Source organism: Triturus cristatus, chromosome 6 (assembly GCF_964204655.1).
Source record: "Triturus cristatus chromosome 6, aTriCri1.1, whole genome shotgun sequence".
In the NCBI taxonomy this organism is placed as follows: Eukaryota; Metazoa; Chordata; class Amphibia; order Caudata; family Salamandridae; genus Triturus; species Triturus cristatus.
This window is the reverse complement of record NC_140589.1, coordinates 1,804,329,161-1,804,346,986: the sequence shown is the minus strand read 5'-3', so window position 1 is coordinate 1,804,346,986 and position 17,826 is coordinate 1,804,329,161. Positions and strand designations below refer to the sequence as shown.

The window sequence follows — 17,826 nt, the reverse complement described above, 5'->3', positions numbered from 1 at the left end:
GTGCCATGGGAGTGCAGGCAGGTGCAGCTCTAAACGTTACATCAGAGAACTAACAGCTGTGTGAGGGTGGCAAAGAAAGGAGGCATGGTGCAGCTATATATTCAGCCGGCTTATGACCATCTTTGGGAATCAAGGGGAGCGCAACGCTTAACTCCCTCCCCAACTACAGTTCCTGCACCACTCTGCTATCCCTTTCTCCACATATTACCACCCTTCTTTCAAACCTATCTATTTCCGCACCCCTGTATAGCTTTCCATCCCCTACAGCCATCATTTTGCTGGGTCCCTGCCTCAGTCTTTTACTACCTGGCTCCTTCATTTCGCTCCAGCAGCCTTACTTCCCATTGTATTTACTTTTCCAGCCTCCTTTTCTGATCCATGCATTAACTATACTCCCATCAATTGCCTTATTTTGCATCCCTTTCTTTCCTCTTTTACGCACCTTCCATCTAGCTTCCTTTTCTCCCCAGAAGCCTTTGTCTAGAATACCCTCTTCCATTCTCAGAGACTTTATTTTCTGCTTGCTCCCCTTTCCTCTTCATGCTTGCGGAATCTGTTCTTGAGGAGAGCTGGAGCGGTACATAGATGTACTTCTGAATTGTTTATCAGTGTGTTGACCTATTGCAGGCACTCTGCATTTGTACACTTGGGTAGCCACTGTGCTTTACTCAGAATTGCCTGAGGCAATATTGGGTATCGTAAACATCATGCACAGCCTGAGGGCGTTAAAAAGCCCAAGTAAAATGCATTTTTTTATTCCCAAGTGTATGATATTTGAGAATTGATAGGTCACCTCCTTTCTACTTAGGACAAAGCTTGAGGGAATTAATGAGGCAGAGAAGTGCCCCTGGGGAGCATATAGACAGGTCACTGAAAATCATTGTTAAACCTAGTATGGCAAAGTATCTGGGTATGTGGTACAAATCAATGCATCCACTCCTGCTTCTTAGTTTAGTGTCCTGTATTATTGCTAAAGCAGTTTTAATTGTCACGTTAATCCCTTAGAATAGGTATAAAACAGCTCCTTGTCGACTGCATCCCCAGTGACTCCTCTGCCTACTCCCTTATGAGGCAGAAACATGGCTTACAACAAAAAACAGCTTAATATTAATAACATAGGCGAAACCTAGAGCATTTAGCAATGCTTGTTTACACAATGCAAGGCAATCAAACATTGCTGCCTTCTTATGCCCTGAGACTTGGAGATATTCGCTAGCCCTTCTCTTTCTGTTTCTCATGATGGCCAAGAATGGAACGGATGAGAACCTGGGGAGTTCGACTGTAGAGCATGATCAAGTTGGTCCTTTATGATGGCTCTGCCCACGCAGCCTCCAAATATGCCACCATATTGGTGGTATCATTGCTGTTATTCTTGTTGGATGCCCAGCACCGGAGACAATGGGAGTGGATATTAAAGCTTTGGACCCCAGAAGCTGAATGAGTTTAGTGTGTCCGGGCAAGAGTCTGGATTTTTTATGGTTGATTATGATAAAATATCCAATTGATGCAAGTATATCAAGCGATACTGGTGAGAAGTTTGTGCTTTTATTTGTTTATCAGAAAAGAGCAAGGATGGCACAGCCAACACGTGTTTCGCCCTCTAACCGGCCATCAGGCCTAGGGCTTCTTCAGGGCTGAGCAGAGATAGAGTAGCCATAAGAGTTCATAGCACCCAGTCAAGTGGATCATATAGTTAGTATATGAGGGTGTGTTAGGTGGGAATAGAGGTGGAGGGGTGAGGAAGTAAACAAGTTGTTAAAGGAGACCAGTGAAAACGGAAGGAAGGAGGGAAGAGAACAGAGTTAGAATATGAGAGAAGGGCAAGGGTTGTTTCCGAAAAAGAAGGTGTAGTTGCAAGGAGAAGTATATGTGTGGGTTAATACAGGATAGATATTATGTGGGGGTCAACGTTAGTGATTGGGGTGGTCGAGCAAGGAGCGGTTAGGTTGTGCGGAAAGAGGGGGAATGTGATAACGGTATTTGGATCATTTAGATGGTGAGGGAGAGAGATAGAATAGAAAGTAAGAAAAGGGGTAGGTTGGCATTAGTGGAGGAACATTACATACATTTAGGACATTTGCATGATTATTTATGTTTAGTCAAATGCAAACAGAATGACAAGTGTGATAATGGAAGGTAAATAAATTACGAGGTTTTGGATAACAACAAGTAACGGTGGCGCGCGTATGCAAAAGGACATTCAGAGCAAATAGCGATTGACAATGTACATGTTTGTAAAGATTTCATAATAACAATAATTATGACAGCGTTAGTGTCCAGGACAGGAGTGGGATAGAGATCCGTTCGTAACATGCATGTTTGTAACACCATCAAGGTCACGAAGGCATTATTTCAATTACAGATTCAAGCGGACATTCAAGATCACAAATGAGGAGAGAGCATGTCATACAAGAAGTCGGGTATTAATAGTTAATAGTTAAGGTACAATTCGTGATGGTAAAGCAATGACATGGTCAATGACATGGTCGAGAGACGTCAAAAACAGGATATGTAAAATCAGATGTAAGATGGTAGAAACACAGTATATAATTACAGAATTATTTGGAGTTCAGCGTCAAGGCGGTCCGGTCAGGTATGAAGGGAAGAGAGAGAGGTTGACTTTAGTCACATTATTAGGAGGTGGCGTCAATAAAAGTGAGGCGGTGACAAGGGCGGGCCGCGGGTCGAATGTGTCCTTCGTTTAGGAACAAGGTGATTTGAAAGATGCAGTATCATGCAGGTATTAATCATTAATGATCTTGTGATATCTTTAGAAATAATCGAGACAGTAGTCATGGGCATTGTGGCAATATTGTGGAGTGTGGCTAGTTCAAGGTGTCAAGAGGTGCTCATACGCGCTAGACTCAGGTAAAAGTGTAGGAATCGTTCGTGAATGCCAACCGTAGCGTGATACTGGTGTTTCATTTAAAAGTGTGTCGAAATTGTGAAACGTACAGATGCGCTCGGCGTATTGGGTGAGCAAGGCCATGTGAGGTGCTCAAAAAGATCGAGGTTCCCTTACCGGGAGGTCAGGTAATGGGATATCAGAATGATTGTAAGGGTTTGTCAACCCGAAGATTCTAGAGGGAAATCAAAACAAAGCAGAACAATTGAAGTGCGAAGTGTTAGAGCTACTGAGGCCCACTGATTTTGTTACAGCTGCCTAGGGCACAATGATGCTTGTCACAACCTGATGCCTATGGATACTTGCTATAGCTTGGACTCATTGGTGCTTGTTAATGTTCTTTAGAGCACAATGATTCTTGTTACAGCTTTGGACCCATTGATTCTTGTTAGGGATGCTGGTGGGAGAACTGATTGTTGTACAGTTTGGGGTACGTCGATGTTTGTTACAGTTTCTGGGTGCCATTGACATTTCTTACAAGTTGGGGCATGTTGGTGTTGCAAAGAAATCGTTCAATCAAATAACTGAGAACTGACTTTATTTGTTGAGGTCCACAGTGATGCAGGACCAGCTAGTCAGTAGACACAGCTCCCTCACCCAGAGTGCTTTGGAACCAATGACATAGAATAACATCCTGACAAAAACATTCCGATACATCCAAAGCAAAGAACACAATACACACCTTATAACACTGGGCTTGGGGTGCGTATACGATGGGTTCTTGGTGCTGTACTTCCATACGCCCTATAAATAGGTATACCACATACACAGGGTGGGTACGACACTGGTTAGGAGGGGCTCACTGAGTGTGCCACCCACTGGATACTCGTCAACCCTATATCAGATCTGCAAATACAGGCCTGTGGGGCGCTATGGTGTCCCTGCCTAAGTTGGCATCACTTACGCCTCAGCTGAACCTGAGTTGGTTATTCCTTACTATGAGGGCACCCGACTAGGGAAGCCATGACGGGCGCCAGGCAGGTGGTATGCTGAAGGCCAGGCAGGCTCATATGGATGTTCCCAGCCCAGATAGTGAGGAACCCCCCAAATGGGGCTTCCCTGCCTTTGAGTTCATCTCTTTCCATGGATACTCCTGGGGTGTTACCAATTCTCTGGAGTGGTCTCAGGGCCCTGCGCATGTCTTCACTGTAAAGGCTGTGTGTAAGTGTGTGAACCTTCCTACAAAGATTAAGAAGAGGCACTGATACGCTGTTCCAGAACACTGGCTGGTCTTCCAGCGCAGACCGGGGTGTGCACACCGGCCCTGATACTGTTTCGGATATGTGTCCCGCCTGCCGTGGCTGGGAAGTGGGGCTGATACAATGTTCTGAAACACAGGCCGATCTGTCATTGCAGACCGGTGGGTGCGCACTTGCATCTATTGTGAGTAACCTCATAAGCAGCTTTCCACTGTATGATGCTGTGAGTGCGCACCCACACCTATGGTGCCTGAGATTGCATGTGCCACCTGCCAACGCAGGCTTGTGCATGCATACAGATACATGTATTAGTTAAACCAGTGTCTAGTCTGCAGTGCAGACTCGGCGCGCGTGCACTTGCACCACTGGTGCTGGGAATATGTGTCCCTCCTGCCATCGCAGGTTGGTGTGCGCAATAGTACACATACGCCAAGGTAGTGAGGAATACGTATGTGTGTTTTCAGTACCTTTGAGGACTTCTCTTCCCATAGGTTAACATGGGGAAGTGGTTGACTTTATTTCAGACTGTAATAGTGGATTACAGTGGAGCAGCTTCATGATGTTTCATTTCAACTGATTAGCCATGCCAAACCCTATCCATAGGTAAAGGGGGTTTCGGCATGACTCACTTAGAAATGCCACTTATAGAATATGGACATTTCTATGCTCAAAGAGTCTCAGGACCGTGGTGTCTGGCTCCAGTGGACACCAGTGATAGGGAGGAGCACATCTGTGCATTCCCCAATTAACAGCCATAACCTATGGGCATCCCACGGGAATGGCAGACTTCTGCCATTTGATGGCTGAATGGGATAGATTGAACATAGAGTTTGTGACACTTAGTCTCTAGGGGCCACTAAAGATTAAGATCTGCATTCCACTGACCCATGGCTGACAGGCCTACAATTTAGAGGAGACATCAGTGGTTCAAAAGGAAAACCCCTAAACCACCCCAAACTTCAAAGACACATGCCAGTATAACTATGCGTGCCATCTTTCAGCAAAGGGTGAGATACGCTTGTGGGGACGTGAGACCGAAAAACACAGACTGAGTGGTTCACATTGTCAGAGGACTCTGTTGTGCACACAGGGGATAACTGTACGAATAGAGGCTCACCTCGGCCGAGGGCTATCTGAAGTGTGGTGCCCTCAAGTGTGCTCTCCCAGGGCCCAACAGCGGGCCTCCTGTTCTCTCACAGATCTCTGGAACATAAAAGATCTCCCACAAGGGACCTCCACCATCTATCTGGAGAGCGGTGCCCTCTCAAGTGCCCACCTCGGCTACTGAATCCCAACACGTAGCATGATGTGAGCGTGGAACTAAGACTTGTGTCTGAAGACCAGATTGTCTAGTGCAGAGCTCAGAATCTTACCCACATCTGGAACATGTGGTTCTTGTTCTGCTGGGACACCGATACTCATATGAGTCTAGTGTGGTGAAAGGATTCACCGGTTGCGGGACCCCACATAGCCCGATTTGTTGATCATGCTGCAACTCTCTTGTGCAACACACCAACTGCATGCTTATTGTGTGCGGTGTCCGATTCACAGGGTGCGACCCTCGGAGATGGGGGTGTACCGTAGTAGTGCCTCATTCTACCTCATGTGGCTCTGCAGAACTTGTTCCTGTGTGTGTGACCGGACTGGTTTGGTGCAGCCTGTATTATTGTGCACCGGGTGTGGTGCCTCCTTTGCTGGGAGGTATGGAATTGGACTGGACTGTTCTAGTGCAGCCTGCATCATTGTGCACTGGATGCGGTGCCTCCTTAGCAGGGAGGTACGGAATTGCATCTCTTCGCTGTGTCTGACCAGAATAGCCTGGTGCATCCATCTCAATGTGCACCGGTCTTGTGCCTTCTTTCCCGGGAGGCGCGGAATTTGAAACTCATCATATTTGAAATCTGAAGTGCCTGGTGCGACTCATACCAGTGAACACCAGGTGCTGTGTCCGGATTGCCTAGGACACAACCCGGATCATTGTGTACCAATATGAACGCCTTATCCTATCTAGAGGCTTCCATGTGTTACTCCCCATTCATCTGTTGTTCCCTTGTTGACCCTCATTGCGGGAAACCAACTGCCCTCTCCACACTTGGCCTCTCCTAAAGACATATTGGCACCAGGTAGTAACGAGAGAGATTGATTGGGTTGAAGAAATGCTTCAGAGGCAGATCGGAAGCGGGTGAAGAGACTGTGGGACTCCTTTGTGTTTTGAGACCTGTGGGTGAACTTCCCAAGTGGCTGCTAACCCCTCCTTTGTTTACGTCTACTTCCTAATTAGAACTACTACATATTCCCACCTGGTTCCGGAAACCCGGACTAAGCACCCGATTCCAATGCCGTTTGGAAATCATTCCCACCAAATTAGTTTGGGAATGATTTTCGACTGAGTCAGATCGGGAGAGTCCGACCGAGTACAATGCATCCGGATGCTTCCAGATACGATTTGGTTGGACTCCCATTGACTTCAAAGGGAGCCTATGTTCCGACCGAATGCATAGACTCCCGTTGAAGAAAGGGGTGGCTGGGGGAGATCGGGCACCCTGTGGCAGGCACCCCCTGTGCATGGCTGGTAAGGTGGGACCCATGGGTACCCCCATGGGCCCGATTGGGAAGGCTCCAGGTGCAGGGGGGCCACTACGGGCCCCCAAAGTCTGATTCCGACTGCCGGTTCAAGTCAGGCGGCACGATTCGGAAAGGCTGTCCGAATCCAGCATCGTAATCGGTCGTTCGGAAACACGGCCCGTAGAGACGTACGAGTCTGCTCCATACAGCTCGGTCATTCTGAATGCCGTCAGGTTCGGTTTGGGATATTCCTAACGCCTAACTCGCATGGTAATCGGTCAGTCGGAAACCTTTCTGATTCGGTCAAAAAAACACGTTCCCGATCTGATTCGGATGGAGCAAATGCTGTTAGGAGGCTTCCAAACAGCATCGAAATCGGCCCCTATATGTGACTTTGGCTGCGTGTGGCCCAGTATCCGGGAGGCAGGTTGGAGGTGTTGGATAATCGGGATGAACTAGAGGGTGGGAGTGGTGGAGGCTTTGGTCACGGAGTCTACAGAGGGTGAACGATTGACCTGCTGGGTACTAGTGGCACTGCATTAGGCTGCTGAGTGTGGATGTGTTTGTAAGAGCATGAAATACGGAAACCTGTTGTACTGGGTAGTGGTGCGGAGTGACTGTGTTTGAGAGGGAGTGATCGTGTGTGGACCGCCTGTGACTCACGACACTGGCCGTCGGTGCTGCATTATACGTTGATTGTTGCCAAAAGCACAATACCTTTGGACTTTGGGTTTTCCCATGTGGCTCCAGCACGGGGTGGCGCTAAAAAGTGTTCTAGTTTTGTGTATGTATATAGTGTTGATATTGGGTATCGCATAATCGTGCTCTCTCTCAATTGAAGGGGGGGGGTTAGATTAGGAATTGTCCACAGTACGCATAATCTTGATATAACAATATTAGCGGGCCTAGTACTGCCAGTAATATTTGCAAATGTGTTTTATGCCCAAAAGTATATGATGGTCATGTTACAATGGTTGAATATGTGTGTTGAATATAAACTTTTTTACATACATCCTGGTTGAAGTCTCTTTTGTGACGTTCAGTGTATTTATCGCGAGTGGCTGCTGTGCCTATGCTTTCTTTACACATTGCCTCTGTAGTAAGCCTGATGGCTCAGTGCCAAGCTACCCAAGGGTGAGCATGGGTTATACAGCGAGTGTAATCACCGGCCCTTGACGGCAGCGGTAGTTCTGCCTGGCTGGGGGCATCCCTTCAGCCAACCAGACCCTGCCGTGTCCAACTGAACCAAAGCTCCAACTGATGCTATTTTTAGTCTTTGACAATAACAGTGTGTTTATTCATGCTGAGTACTTTTATTATTAATATTCCTTGTTTCCATCCAGTGCTTTTGCCTCTGCATTGTAATGGAAAAATAAAATAAGTACTAGCTTGCAAAGAAATAGAAGGCTGGTACATACCAGATAGGTGCAATGAAATGTTGGGATATTTTATGCTGTGACACTTTCTACCATACTGAGCCGTAGCCTGTGCAATAGACTGCAAATGGCATAGAAGCTTGTCTGCTCATTTTTCTGTACATTCTGGTACCTTTGCTACTTAAAGCTTAACTAAAACTGTAAGTGTAAGGCAACTGCACACAGGAAAATGACAGCTTAAATCACTCAAACCTGAAATGGATGTAAGAGTATTTTGTTGCTGTGTGTACAGAAATTATATACTTGAATGAAATGTTGCTGCTCCCTGTATTGTCCTACCTCGTGTTTATGTCAGAGAAGCTTGCAATGCTGATGTGTCTGCTGTACCGTTTCTGCGTTTGTGACTTTGGCACTACTGCTTCCTCTACTATAACTATTTCTGCCCGAGCTATTAGAAAGGCTCGGACAGAAAGTTCTTTGTGAACTTTTCAACATTATCAATCAAACCTGCTGAGTAGTGTACGTGGGGAGTTCACGCTCTGTGATCATATAGCATCCTTGTTCAGAAGTTGATTGAAAGAATACAGCTGTGGTGAGAAGTTATGGTAATGTGCCATAAGGAAAATATCTCTGCTAAGAAGTTCTAGCACAGTCGCTTTAAAAACAAAGCAGTTTTACTGAGACATTTTGATACTGCTGAATTAAAACTGTACCTTCTGTCACTGTTCCATTATGGATATATCAACTTTGCTGAGGGTTTCTGTCACCATCACCTTAAAAGCACAACAGCTGTGCTGAGAATCTCTGAAATGTTCTCATTACAGCAGTATTACAGATACAACATCAACCAGTCAGTGGTGGCACTGTCCTATTTAAGGTATAGTAGATAAGCATAGAACTCTTGCATCTGCCCCATTCAAAATACAACACCTTTTCTTACTCCACCCCAAGCTCTAGGCCCTTGCCCAGTCCTCTCCCCTTCCCACCCGACAGACTCCCAACTTGTAGGACTCGCCAGAGTAATGTTTTCAATTTCCTGCCTGACTTCAGCACTGAATTAGCATTATAACCAGGGCCGCTGGAATTATGCGATTGTGCGACCGTGGCGATTTTTGAAAAAATGATAGATTTGCTGCATGTGCCACATAATCCATCATCTGCTGCATATCCCGCAGATTTTAACAAAAAAACTTTTTGTTTCTAGCTCAAACGGCTCAAAATTTACTAAAAATGCGGCGAGACATGTTTTTGCGCAGTGAAAGGCCCTTACCAAAGCAGCACTGGTCACCTTTTTGTTGTTTATTGCTATATTTGGCCGTTATACTAGTACTAATGAAGTGCAACCAATGCCCAGACAGTGTTACCAAGTGCAAAAAATAATGAAATAATGATGTAATGCTTTCACAAAATATGCCACATAATTTGCCTTTTCTTGCTGCATATTTTACTCAACCCTGCCGCATAATTTGGCCCTTCGAGAAAGCAAAAGACACACAATTGATGGACGGAATGCAGAACAAATCAAAACATTCACCCCCAGTCAAGAGATCTGGGTTAAATCCATCATTCTTTTGCTCACCGTGCCACCCCAGTTTAGACCTGGCCATATGCAAATCAGTCTTGACCCTGTGCCTCATGGGAACAGTCCAGCCCAAACTGCAAAGCCAGATCCTCCCTGGACCAGAAACAAGCCTCCTAGGACCAGTTTCAGGGTTTCACCCATCTTCATCCAGGATAGCTTGAGTCCAGTGGCACAGTGAGCCCGGGACCCACGTCTGGGCATACCCTGCGCACTTAGGGCGAGAAAGCAAAAGACACACAGCTGATGGACGGAATGCAGAACAAATTAAAACATTCACCCCTAGTCAAGAGATCTGGGTTAAATCCATCATTCTTTTGCTCAGCGTGCCACCCCAGTTTAGACCTGGCCATATGCAAATCAGTCTTGACCCTGTGCCTCATGGGAACAGTCCAGCCCGAACTGCAAAGCCAGGTCCTCCCTGGACTGGAAACAAGCATCATAGGGCCGGCATCGGGGTGTCACCCCTCTTCAGCCAGGATAGCTTGATTCCAGTGGCATAGTGAGCCCTGGACCCACATCTGGGCATACCCGGCGCACTTAGGGAAAGTAAACAAAAGACACACAATTGAAGGATGGAATGCAGAACAAATCAAAACATTCACCCCCAGTCAAGAGATCTGGGTTAAATCCATCATTCTTTTGCTCACCGTGCCACCCCAGTTTAGACTTGGCCATATGCAGATCAGTCTAGACCCTGTGCCTCATGGGAACAGTCCAGCCCGAACTGCAAAGCCAGGTCGTCCCTGGACCAGAAACAAGCATCCTAGGACTGGTTTCGGGGTTTCACCCCTCTTCAGCCAGGATAGCTTGATTCCAATCGGCACAGTGAGCCCGGGACCCACGTCTGGGCATACCCGGCGCACTTAGGGCGAGAAAGCAAACGACACACAATTGATGGACGGAATGCAGAACAAATCAAAACATTGACGTTCCCATGAGGCACAGGGTCAAGACTGATTTGCATATGGCTGGGTTCAAACTGGAATGGCATGGTGAGCAAAAAAACGATGGATTTAGGCCCAGATCTCTGTACTGGGGTGAATGTATGACATTATCCTGAATTCGGTCCATCAACTGTTGTTTTTGCATTTGTCACCCCGAGTGGGATGGTATGCCAAGGCGTGAGTCCCGTGCTCTCCATGCCACTGAAATCAAGCTATCCTGGCTGAAGAGGGGTGAAACCCCGAAGCCGGTTCTAGGATGCTTGTTTCCAGTCCAGGGAGGACCTGGCTTGGCAGTTCGGGCTTGACTGTTCCCATGAGGCACAGGGTCAAGACTGATTTGCATATGCCTGGGTTCAAACTGGAATGGCATGGTGAGCAAAAAAACAATGGATTTAGGCCCAGATCTCTGTAATGGGGTGAATGTATGACATTGTTCTGCATTCTGTCCATCAACTGTTGTTTTTGCATATAATTTCAGTGGCCCTGATTATAACAGTCTGAAATAATTGGAATTTATTTTCCACGAAGGTAGCTCAGTGGATCAATGTACCTGAGCACAAGTCCTCGATTGTTCTTTACCTTGCAGTTCGTGCGATTTAGTACTCGAAGGGTTACTCAGGTCTTTTACTTCCATGTGGGTCTTTAAAATGAGTACCACTCCCCAGAATCAACCTTCAAGAGAATATCATATTCAGTTGTTCGAGCATTAGTATCCGTATGGACCGTGTCTTTAACTGCACTATTGCTACACGACTACAGCAATGTGCAGTGGAGCGCGTGGAGCTATTTTCACACGCCCGCTTTCTCTGCTCTGTAGTTGCCAAAAGTCTTTGATTGCTTTGGCGCGGTGCTGTGGTCTCAGTAGTCCTTTCTTCGTTTCCTCGGTCTTGGCCGCAGGTGATGTGAAGTCGGAAGGGCCGTTGCCTGGCAACGGCTCCTGGTTACTGTTACGTTGCCACGGACGCTGCGCGTGCAGCTGGCTGGATCACCTGGATCCGCCGCGAGACCCTCTCCAGCGCCTCAGCAGCAACCCAGGCGAACTCGTCAAGGCGAGCAGAGGCAGTAGGGGTCGCAGTGCACTACAGGCAGCGTCAGTAGGGGGTCGCAGTGCACTACAGGCAGCAGCAGATGGCCTCCAGGAGCGCTGGCACTCTCGTCACCCACAATAATGCCACCTACATCCCGCCTGCGCTCATGCCCGGGTAAGCAAGGGGGCTGTGAGCAGCGCACCCCACTCACCTTCACCCCAAATACAGTACAAGATGCGGAATTTTGTTCAGAACCTCATTTACCTCACAAGTGACCTTCCATGGGAACTGACGTTCACAGGGTTTAATGCAATGGCACGTGTTTGACGTCACTCTAGAATAACTTCTGACTAGTTCATTTAGAAGAAAGATTTTTAATGGAAACAAAAACAGATGTTCTAACCTCTTTTTTGCAGCTCCTTTATTCCATTCCCTAAACCACAGCTCCAATGAACGACTTACGGAAAAGAAGATTCTTTAGCTCGCAAAATCTTCACTTCCTCCGTAGACTGTCTCCTGACGATGCCTGGTGCATTTGAACTATATTGTTTTAAGTCTTCATTACTCCGAGGGTTGCAGCCTGACTCCCAAAAGGACTCTTCCTTTAAAGTGCTGATTGCACTTTATTTAGCAAAATGGGTCTGGCGAACCGCTCTTAAAACAAGCACTGACAGAGCAGTGTGTTTGGCTAATTTAGATGTGAAAGTTCTTTGTTGACTGGTGAATTTTTGTGTGTAGCTGTAAGGATGGGCGAATGTAAGAAACAGTCAAAGTTTGATGAATATGCTACTGAGTGCATGGATACTGCATAGCCAAGTGAGTTTATTGATGAATGTTTGATTTCATGGATGAATGGGTGAGTGCAAGGATTTTATAAGAAGGTCAGGTTACCATTACACCAGGGTTGGGTACCATTGTGCCAAGACTGCGAAGCCCGTGTCAAGAATGACCACTATTATACCAGTCCATTATGGATGTTCAGATTTTCACCATCACTCAGTAATCCTAGGTACATCTCTACAGATTTGCAAAATCTCTCATTAACCCCTTAACTGTATATTTGGGTTTGCCACATTACCCAGTAACCATCACTGCATATTTAAATTTGCCCCATCACTCAAGTCCGCAGTGCGAGTTCAGATTTGCACCATCGCTCAGTAATCGTAGTGTATGTTCAAATTTACTGTCATTGTAGATTGATTAGTGCACGTTCACTCATTAACCCTTCGTAAATACGTTAACTGCAATACTTTCCACACTCACATAGTTATAATCAATCCAGCCTGATAATTGCACAAACTTTTTATAATCTTGAGCTGGTGCTGAGATTTACACAATTGCTCAGAAATGTTTACGGAATACCCAGATATATAGCATCAGTTATCAATCCGGAGTGCCTATTCAGTTTCCTCAGTGCTTCTTGGCACGTGCGCATATTTGCCCCATCACTCAGTAATTCTTACAAACATTGTGTTTCAGTGGCCAGCCTCACAGTGTGTGTTTTTAATAGCAGACACTTGCAGCTAGTTGTAGGATGGACCTCATGATTAGGCCCGTATATTTTTTCTTGTTTTGCTACATGTGCACAGTTCCTTTTTGATGTATTATGTCATTATTTTCCTCTGGTATTTTGTTTTTGCGTCTATTTTTTGCCCACAGGAGATTGGTTTGAGCAGAAAATGTCTCACAGGAGCCGCTCTTTGCTTGTGCCTCTGTGCGGATGATGCCTTGTCAGTTGCTGGGCTTACAGCCGCCCAGGGCTGTCTGAGGGCAGGGCTCACCGTGCTCTCTCATTGCGCATGATGTATCCTGCGGCGTTCATTGGTCGAGCGTGCAAACCGCTGCTGGAGCCGCGCTTCCCTATAGCATGCTGGGACCTGCTCCCCTCAAGCACGTGTAACATCGGATCAGACATGCTGGTTTGGGGCCTCGTTTGACTGTTTCTTTGCGCACTCATACAGCCCTATCAATAAAATGTTCCCTCTGTAGAGTAGCACAACTCCATACCTCATGACTGACAGTCCCAACATTGAAAGTTTGTAATGTGGGCTGAGCCTAAATGTGAGTGACAAATGGAATAACCAATGACTGAAGGGGAGGCTCTAAACACTCTCTCTCCCTTCTAGGTAATATGCTTTGATTTCATAAGCCGTGGCAGGTAAGTAACTCAGTCCCTGCTGATGTGCAGGGAAACAGAGCGGGGGAGAGAGAGAGAGAGAGAGAGAGAGAGTTAATGTGCCAATTTGATCTGCAGCTCACCTTGTGCCTTTGTAAGAAAAGGGGGTTTGGGTGGATCTTAAACCTAAACGAGTGTGACCACCTCATTCCAGTTTATTATGGTTAACGTTTTCCCATTCCTGGGGTTTCTTGTGGCAATCTAATGCATTCTGGGTGTTGTAGTCCTGTTTTGCTTCCATTGAACTAATTATATGATCACATCAGATAGCAATTATTTGTAAGTGAAAGTATAGGACTGTAAACACAATGTGCTCGATGACATCAAGTGAAGTGGACACTCTAAAGCCAACCCATTGGAGGGCTTCCTCTTTGGCATCAGAGTGGTAGAGGGTGTATGCCACACAGGGGCCGACTGGGAACACAGTTCAGCCCTGGCAATTCAGTTGGATCGGCCCCTTGGGTAGGGGGGGGGGGGGGGGCAACACTGCTGCTGCTTTTGTTACAGGGGGCCAATATTGCAGTACCGCAGCAAAACCGCCCCCCAGTAACAAAAACGACCCCCACCACTCAAAAAACGGCCCGACACTTCCAGCCCACTGGGAAAACGCTCGGTGCTCACTACGGCCAGCTCAAACCTGATGCCGCAACAACTAGTGACAAAACATGTTATGCCATCAGTAGCGATGGGGCGGAAAGTTGACACCTGCGTCATTATGTATGTATGTATAGATATACTTATATAGCGCAATGACTGTCACCCGGCGGGCATCCTGGCGCTTAGACTGTTGATGGAACCTGCACGATAAAAAACAATCCACTGCGTAACAAAATTACGCCACTCTTGGAAAAACATGAGTTTTCAGGGCTTTCTTGAAAGAGGGGAGATCTCCCATGCTCCTCAAAGCCAGCGGTAGAGAGTTCCACAAGGTTGCTGCTGTAAATCTAAAGGACCGGCCTCCCAGCCGAGTCCTCAGGATTTTTAGGTCTCGCCTGACCCAGCGCTTGCGCTGGTCTGGCGAGACTTATTGAGAGGGCTCCAAAAAGTGCTATCAGGCCAGCCTAGAGCTACAGTGCATGTGCGCGGGGGCGCGCGCGCCACTTTTACCGCGATTACTTTCACTTTAGTGGCCGCGCGGCCGCTTTGATGTTTGATCGCGATCACTTTTAACTTTTGCGGCCGCACGGCCGCTTGGCATACCCTATAGGTCTCGCTTTTGGGACCTTATAAGTGTTTAGTTATGCAACTGTTGCATGGCTAAACACTTATAAGGTCCCAAAGGCGAGACCTATTGGCTATGCCAATGCTTGTTGGAACTACCACCAGGCAAGCTGTAGCAGAGCGGAGAGATCTAGACGGGATATACCAAGAGAACATGTTCTGTAAAGGAATGGGGCCTTGTTCATGAAGAGCTCTAAATACCACACAGAGGGCTTTGAATTTGATCCGCTGAGGGACCGGCAGCCAGTGGAGGTCCCTAAGCGCAGTAATGGAGGAATCCACACGCCGGCGTGACAGAGCCAGCTTAGCCGCACAATTCTGCACACGTTGCAGTTTACCCACCAGAGTCGCAGGGGCTCCCAGAAGTAGTGCGTTACAGTAGTCTAGTCTACTTAAGATGGTACTCCGCACTACCTCTGGTCTTGCCTGCGCTGGGAGTAGAGGTAAAATTTTTCTTAACGTGCGAAGCAGCACCATGCACGTAACCACTGTTTTATTAACAGAAGCATCCAGTTGAAGGTTGGAGCCGAAGAAAACTCCCAGATTCCGCACACAGTCTGCTGATGAACTGGTGCCCTGAAAGGATGATGGCCAGAAATTCAATGGAAGAGGCCTGGGGGTGCGGTCAGTTGAACAGTGTAGAACCTCAGTTTTTGAACTATTAAATTGCAAAGAGTTGTGACACAGCCAATCTGCCGTGGAAGTCATGCAGCGATGAAAGATCTCTTGTGACACCGCCTCCTTACCCTCAAACGAGAAGATAAGTTGGGTGTCATCCGCGTAGTTGGTGACTGCGATGCCAAAAGACTTTATCAGCTTCATCAGGGGGCGGAGATAGAGATTGAAAAGAATAGGACTGATGGCTGACCCTTGAGGCACACCCTGACCAACCCTTCTAATAGTAGATTTAAACGGTGGCAGGGCCACTACCTGGTGTCTGTTATCCAGATAAGACGCCCCACTTCCTCCAGCCTCCTGAGCAAGATCACATGGCTGACCGTATCGAACGCGGCCGACATATCGAGCAGCACTAAAAAGGCTGCCCGGCCTTGCTCGGCTCGCATCCTAAGGTCATCAAGCACAGTCACCAATGCTGACTCTGTCTCCTCTTGAGAAGCGGGAGTAGAGATCCAGGATTCATTCCCCGACGGTGAACTAGCGGTGATTTTACCCCGAGCAGTTAACCCGTCTTAAGTAACATTGATTACGGCTCCGTTAGTGCTGATTTTTGAGAGCTCTAGGACCTAACTTGACAGAGAAGTTCTCTCTGCGGTAGAGTGGCCATCACTCTCTCCGCCCTTGCCGTTACCACTGAGGAGGCTGGAACACCCCTCTCCCTTTGACGAACCTGTGGCGTCTAAGAGTCCTGTCCTTTGACAGACATGGTGCCCTCTCCCTTTCCACACGCACCCCAGTCCTGATGAAGACCCCACCCCGTAAGGTCATATTGAGCACCTACAACAAACAAGGGGTCGAAACGTCGACATAACAACATTGCCAATATTATCACCAGTACATGATGCACTGTGATCTTTTGTATATATGGCATTTTTCGGAACTGTTGATATTGTAATTTATGATCTGATCTGTATATAATACGCGGCAGTGATTTAATTATGCCGACCAATTTGATTGTGTTCTAGTGGATTTATCATTGTTTTCACTTCCTTTCAAATCTCACACCCAATCACTAACCCCCTCACCCCTCCTTTTCTGGGCACTTTTATTACTTAAAAATTGTTGCCTAAACTATGGAACTTAGTAAAATGTTTACGCTAGTTCAATGTGATTAAATGACATTTGAACTTCTTTCAGTTATTTGGTCAATTGTTTTTCAATGCTTTATTTTGAATGATTTGTATGCTGGGACCATTTCCTCCATACTGTTCCTTACCCAGGTCCCAGTGATTTTGGGTTTACCCTTTCTTTAACGACTCTGTCCCATGGGCTGGTCTAAATCCAAATTGAGCCGCATCCAGGCAAGCATTACTCTCCAGATAGCTGGAAAGATGTTTTGTAGCCCATTTCTCCAAGATTTTAATTGGAAAAGGAAGAAGGGAAATGGGCTTGTAGTTGGCAGGGCAAGAAGGGTCCAAAGTTTCCTTCTTAAGAAGAGGGGACACCACTGCCAGCTTCCAGCAGTCCGGTACTCGTGCAGACCTGAGGGATTGACAGCAGGTCGCAAATAATGGCAGGAAGAGTTCTTCCCGAAATAACTTCCAAAATTTATGGGGAAGTGGATCAAGGGGAGAGCCAGATGAGACGCTATCAGCCAGAGCACTGAATTCCTCAAAGGATGGAACCGGAAAGCTATTTAGACGTGCTGGACCGACATCACCCTCCATGACAGATGTCAAAGTGGGAGTAGGCAAGGGCTGAGTGACGGAACTTGATGAAATAGCAAGATTGTTCAAGTTGGTAGCAATCTTCTCCTCAAAGGCCAATGCCAATGAGCCCCCCCCCCCGGCCCCCCCCCTCCCGCAATCTACTTCAACCGAAATACTATTAGTGAGGAGAGTAGACTGGGTGGGTTTTGGGACCAAAGACTTAGAGGGTGATTGCATTTTGGTATCGTTTAAGGATCCCTGGGTGGTAGAGCCCATTCGAAGGGAAGCAAGGTTTGCAAGAATGGGGGATGTACAAACACTGGACCTTGCTTATTTTTATCCCGAAAGACATTCTAAACTCATACCAGGCCCCCATCCTAAGAGATTATTAGACAGGAGGCGTTCAATTGTGAAAACACCCTACCACTCCCAACATCCTCAACTTTTCAATCGTTATGGCCCCCTTTCTGACCTTGAGGCTGTCGATTGACTACATTTACCAA

At 46.9% G+C, this 17,826-nt stretch overlaps 1 protein-coding gene and 1 long non-coding RNA gene across 2 annotated transcripts in view; one reads left to right on the top strand and one right to left on the bottom strand.

Annotated features, from left to right (window-relative positions):
• The window catches only part of LOC146822044 (uncharacterized), a 176,093-nt gene that overhangs the window by 150,504 nt on the left and 7,763 nt on the right, over window positions 1-17,826 (bottom strand). The gene's annotated exons all lie outside the window — the stretch shown is intronic.
• The window catches only part of CIMIP2C (ciliary microtubule inner protein 2C), a 119,342-nt gene continuing 113,049 nt past the window's right edge, over window positions 11,534-17,826 (top strand). Inside the window, exon 1 of the mRNA XM_085613147.1 lies at window positions 11,534-11,773. Within this exon, the coding sequence (XP_085469273.1) occupies window positions 11,700-11,773 (74 nt within the window). The 5' untranslated portion in view covers window positions 11,534-11,699. The remainder of the gene's footprint in view (window positions 11,774-17,826) is intronic.